Source organism: Nanorana parkeri, unplaced genomic scaffold (genome assembly GCF_000935625.1).
Source record: "Nanorana parkeri isolate BGI_ZX_2015 unplaced genomic scaffold, ASM93562v1 scaffold18, whole genome shotgun sequence".
NCBI lineage: Eukaryota > Metazoa > Chordata > Amphibia > Anura > Dicroglossidae > Nanorana > Nanorana parkeri.
The window spans coordinates 201,527-207,586 of record NW_017306286.1 but is presented as its reverse complement, the minus strand read 5'-3'; the positions used below and the strand labels follow the sequence as shown (position 1 = coordinate 207,586).

Genomic DNA, 6,060 nt, shown 5'->3' with positions numbered 1-6,060 from the left:
TAGAAACAAAATTAGGAAAGCAAAGCTGAACTCCAGGCATTTTATTAACAACAACAAAACAAGTTAATGCAGCTCTGCATTTATCATTAGAACAATAAATGTATTTTTTAACGCAAACAGTGCAAGTGCCTGAATTCGACATGTTATCAGCAGAGCACGGACTGGAAGAGGGAGAAGCAGGGGGATGTAGCCCTGGCCTCACAGATGCATCCTGGGAAATCTTGTCTGTAAACTGCAAAATCTCTCAATCTCAGGATGTGCTGCCTCCAACAATTGTATGGTTAATACAATGCATTGGTATTTTTGTGTATAGCAATAATGTTTGCTATGCTACCATCTTGTGGTTACTCTGTTTATTGCAGCTCCTTTCCTATTTTCCCTCACCCTTGTATGATGTAAATCCCTAATTTTTTTCAGTGTACAATTCAGCCATCTTAACACCACGTGTTCCTGAGACTACCAAAGAAATGTTCGTTTTGACTGCCTTAAATACTTGAATTAAGCATCTACCACATCTTATTGTCTGCCGGTAACCTGCTGCTCTCGATAAAGATTGTCATGGATGAGAAGTATTTGGTGAGTTCAGCTATCTGATGAAGATTGTCTGCGGTGATTGTATCTGCTACATACAGGCGGCCAGGCATAGAGGTCTCAGGAAAGGATAAATCACTATTTCAACAGTTAGAGTCAGAATACAGGGGAAAAACACCTCAACCCCTTTCCTCAGATTATTTGTACTGTCACATGTTCCAGGAGCCAAACCCAGAATTCCAGGAAGTACAGGGAGATAGATTAATCTGCCCTTAGTGAAAATGGCCATCGTGGTAATTATGGGGCAGAAAAGGAAAATAAGGTATGTAAAGAATAAAAGGCCTACAATTATCTATAAGTACATATTTGTAGATTGCCATTACTAAACATTTTCAAAGGTGCCTATGTTGTCATATTTTATAAATAAGGTTACATTTCCTCTTTAAGTGCAGCAGAGAAAAATTAAAGCCAAACTATACTAAAAAAATGACTTTTTTTCCACCCATCTCTAACCCATCCTACTAGCCTACTAGCTTTCCACCTCAGTTCCCCCTCTGGGTTTCCCACCACCACTGTTTCCAGGTGGAGGGACCACAAATTCAGCCAGCAGTGAGATCGCTGGTCCCCTTCACTCCCCTCTGCTGATGTTAGTTCTCTTCTGTATCCTGCCAGGACCCTGGCCAATTGACATCCAATAGGAAGTGTCCATATCATGCAGGTGCTGATGTGGACACTCAAAGAGGGACTCAAGCAGGAAGTAAACAGAAGAGAAGACTCCTGTTGAAATATAATTAAGAAAACAAACACACTACAAAGTAAATAAGATCTTGTATCTGAGCTAAAATGTTGATTTTGCAATCTAGTGGGTTAAAAGACTGATTAATGAACCCATATGGGCATTCATAGCACATGACTGTTGTGGAACACTTTCTTGGCAATACTGTTAATTCATTGCCACCGTCTGATAAGTGGTTTTATACATATTAATATATAATTATAAATATAATATCACATAATGGGGTTGGTTTACTAAAGGAGTAAAGGCTGTTCATTGAGCAAAATTAATGTTTACTTATAAAGTGTGTGTTCTCTTGTCAAAGTGTATGCTATTAAATTAAAAGAGAACTAAAGCCAAACCTCTTTTGTCTTTGGTCTTCTTTTGGGTCACAGGAGGACATTTACTAATGTCCTCCTGTGACCCAAAGTCAGCATCTAGCGGGCTACTGCCCTCTATATGCTGACAGCACAGAGCTGCTCTGCAGCTGGGAAAGATCCCGACAATATTCTCGGGATTCCACACGTCTGCCTGATTGTGCCCGCCCCTTCCTTGTTTGTTCCTCCAATGAATGTTGGAGGAACAAAGAGGGGAGGGAGGGAATACCCACAGGATCTATAGAGCTGCCTTGTGACACTGTCACGCACTGGCTCTAAGTATTGGGAAGAGTAAATTTTACTCCCAAAACGTCTCCTTTAAGTGAACCTGTATTCACTTCGGGGTCTATTTATCAATGTATGTATACAATACCCACTTTCACCCAAGATTCACCAATTACTCTAGGTGAACATGTGTGAATCTGGGGTGAAAGTTGTGTGAATCTTTTGTGAAAACATCAATAAATAGACCCCCTTGAGTACCTAATTATATGCGACGGAAATAACAAAATAACTGGATTTTTCTAGCACATGATTGGTTGTTTGAAGTGAACAAAGCTTCATCTTTTACTAACCTCAATAAATATTGATTTTGCTTAGTGAACAGTCTCTATTCCTTTAAAAAAAAAAACAACCCCAGTGAATTCCTAAAACAGAACGCTCACATGTTGCATCAAAATGCATTCAGGTTTTAACTGTGTGATTAAAAAATGTTCTAATATATTAACAACTTGATGTATTTTACTATCTTTCAGGTGCCCAAATATCAGACAGTTTAGACGACGGATGAAATTGTTTTTTGTGGGAGCATTATCCTAAAGTTTTGTATATATAGTTTAAAGCCCAGTTGTAGCTGTTTTTAATTGGACTGCTGCACTCTGTGTGAGAGAACAGTGGTCTACCTGGTTCTTATATCTAGTGTGCTACCGGGGGGTAGTGGGGGAGGTGTGCTGGAGCACTATTAATGAAGAATGCATTCAATTCCTTTGTTTTTTTTTATGTAGCCTGACTTACTATAACTATTAAAAACGCATACTTTCTACTGCGCAATGAGGATTACAGAGCTGCAATTTATAAACATAAATAGTGACTTTCCATCGGTTTAGTGCACGCCTTAAAATGTAACCTCAGAAGTGCCATAGTGATCTGGTAATGGGTTCTCATATATCAAGCAGACTAGTTTACAGGTATATCAGAAAAAGTATGTTACTGCCCGCAATCGGCAAATCTCCCCAATCTGTGTTAGATCCTGGTCCAGAGAAACTGATTCCCTCATTGCCAATTTATCCGGGGAAAAAGAAATATAAAACATACCTTTATGTGTTCTCTGTTAGCTGGGTATCTCCTTCCAGTCTGATGCAAGAGGGCAATATATATACTGTATGTGTATATATAGTAAATACTGCATGTATACTGTATATATGTTATACCTCAGTATATCTTGTTATATATGATCAATACACGACTGTACATTTTATACAATCAGCCTACTCATGCTTTAATATATGCTTTTATGTTACTTTGTTACTATAATGGCTAATTTTGATTCTTTGCTTTTTTCGGGTCACTGCTTTTTTTTTCTCTGACACTGAGCTTTTCATCCACTCTTTAGACCCCGTCAGTAGTTATGAGACCAGCTCTTAGCAAACGTATCCTTTGCCAAAGTATGCCATATTAAGCATTATACCCTCTATACATGCTTGCATGCTTGTGTACAACCTCCTTTGCTCAGAAGTATTTTCTGTAAATCTAGTGACTGCACCTAACAAGGGGGTGGGGGTGTTGCGGGCTTTGTGGTTAGCTGGGGTCTATCCCCTGTGATCACAACATAAGTAAGTTCTGGAACACATTCCAGGTTTCTTGGTTCTTGGTTCATGTTGGCAGATCCATCTCTGCCTCTCTTCTTAAGTACCCCCCTGAGAGATAGTTGTGGTTTTCCCTTTCTCTCTATTCCTGTGCACGCTTAAATGCAGAAAACCTGAGGCAATCAAGAGCGATGATGACTTAAGCCCTTCATCTATAAATTGTCGCTCTCAAGTATGTTTTTAACCCTGGCATAACCTATTTCTCTGAATGCATTTAGATTTGACAGGCATTTGCTCTTTCATTATCTGTTTATGATGGCACTAGCATAGAGCATATCTGCTGGCAAATGTGTATTCTCAAATAGACCTATGTCCTTGTGTTGTCTAGCCATGCTGTCATTTTAATTTTATTGCAGTAGTTACCTGTTTTTCATTTTAAAAAGCAGCAATAATATATTGACAGAACATACTATAAATAGCTAGTATCTCATATCATGCAAAACAGTACTGTACATATGTGTAATATGTATCAAAATGTAACATAACTTTTTTTTACAGTCAGCTGAAAATAACTTATATGACATACTTTGTTTCGAATTTGTTTCAGACATATAACTGGATACACCACAATAGACTGACTGTACATTTACGTATATATAAATTAATTATCCCCATAATACTTCTTTATAACTTCCTTAAAAATAAGGTAACTAGTGTTTTAATATATTTGTTGTTGAATTAATTTTAATTTATTTTCCACTACACTGTTAAAATGTCACAAAAAAGCAATCAAGCAGGAAAAATATATTATTTTTTATTATATAACAATGTCAATAACACAACAGTTTACAAACATAGCACAGTGTGTATTTGGAGAGGGCAGGAATCCAAACACCCAATGCTTTAGTTGGTTACAATGCCAAGAAAACTATTGCTCACAGGAAAATGTCTCAGTTGCATTGCAGCCTTACTAAACACATTGTTATAATTAATTTATCTTTTTAGTGTTTGGTTTATTATATATTCTTGTGCACTTAGTCAGTGATTGTAAATGTAGTTTTGAATACTGGAATCCAACTTTAGCAACTTTAGCCTGTTCTTATGAAGAACCGGACAACGCTCTACATATATATGTTAGTGCTACCCCCAGAACAGTGCTCTCCAGTATAATAAAAAAATTAGTTTACTTTTATAAAGTAGGAAGGGTAACTGAACTGCAGCTGTGCTTGGTTAATTGAGAGTATAGTTTTTTGTTTCTTTGATTCTATTGACCGGGTTTATATAGAAGCTTACTTCTTAAATTGGTTTTACATTTATGGTGACCCCCAAAAAAATGAAAGACCAGAAGACCGCAAGGAAACAGTAACACTGATAGAATCTCTGTCCCTCTCCAACACGCTCTTGCTGTGCCCCCCTTTTCTGACATATTTTAATATTAAACTTCCCGCCTCCTACATCACACAGTGTAACACACTGCAAACACCCAATGGTTTTGGTAGAGGCATGTCAGTGAGCTTATGAAGTGCTGCTTTCACATATAAGCACCAGCCATCTTAATAAAGCCTATTGTGTGAAGTGCAAAGCCTCTAGTTAGGCTCTTTTCTATTGACTGTTCATCTTGCATTTCACAACTTGTGTTTCCGAAGCATTGTCTGCTATCATTCCTTTTCATCCCATTTGTGATCCCAGTGCCAGAAGGAATAGAAGGGAAGTGAAAGAATGGGTGAATGTTTGAGGTGTTTAAAAAGCAATGGTCCAGCATACAAGTCCTTGTGTCTTTTTAGGATATCTCCACTTTATGTTGTCCTACAAACATTTTGCTTTAGCCTTTTACTCCAAAACAATGTACATTTAGTGTCTCTGCTCTGTTAGCTGTTCTCACTCCAGTCTGGTACCATTCCCACTCCATGGACAGGGTGATATTGGTGTGGTGATAGGGTCCGAGGAACATGTGGGTAAAGAAAGTCAGAGGACTGGATGGTAGATGCCTGTTGTAACCCAGCCTGAGGTGCACACTGCCTTACAATAGCTTGGTGAGAAGGCTGATGTTGGAACATGGAGTGGCTATCTGCAGCCTGTGAGCTGGCATGGTTGCCCAATCTGGGCATAAGTGAGCTAGAGGTAAAATGGGCAGAGAAGTGCTGGTAGGGCAATCGCTCCATAGGTTGCATTCCACCTCCCACTGTGCAGCTACTATAAGATGGCACACTTGACCAGCTATTACATGAAATGTCTTCTATGCCTGTGACAGGCTCTGTGGCAGGTGCTGAATTAGCATACATGCAGGCCTGGCGTTGTGCCGACTCTGTGCGAAAAGAGGTTGAAGACGAAGAAGAGGAGGATGGTTGTGGATACCCAGGCCTGTAGTATGGATCGTCATCATTTGGAGATGTGTCCATGTAGGGCTTCTTATAAGGATGTTCAGGCGATTCTTCACTTGCTGAAAAGGAAAATAAATATTTTGAATTTTTTTTCTTACCATTGTTGCACTTTACCAAATGTAATTTCCTCTATAATTTAAAGAACATGTTTGTTATGAGTAAACTTGCTCTTAGATGACCCCCCCCCCCCC

General features: G+C 38.7%; 1 protein-coding gene across 1 annotated transcript in view; it reads right to left on the bottom strand.

Annotated features, from left to right (window-relative positions):
• Positions 1-5,022: 5,022 nt before the first annotated feature.
• Positions 5,023-6,060, bottom strand: part of TBX5 (T-box 5) — a 67,191-nt gene continuing 66,153 nt past the window's right edge. The window contains exon 8 of the mRNA XM_018560752.1: positions 5,023-5,928. Coding sequence (XP_018416254.1) covers positions 5,357-5,928 — 572 coding nt within the window. The 3' untranslated portion in view covers positions 5,023-5,356. The remainder of the gene's footprint in view (positions 5,929-6,060) is intronic.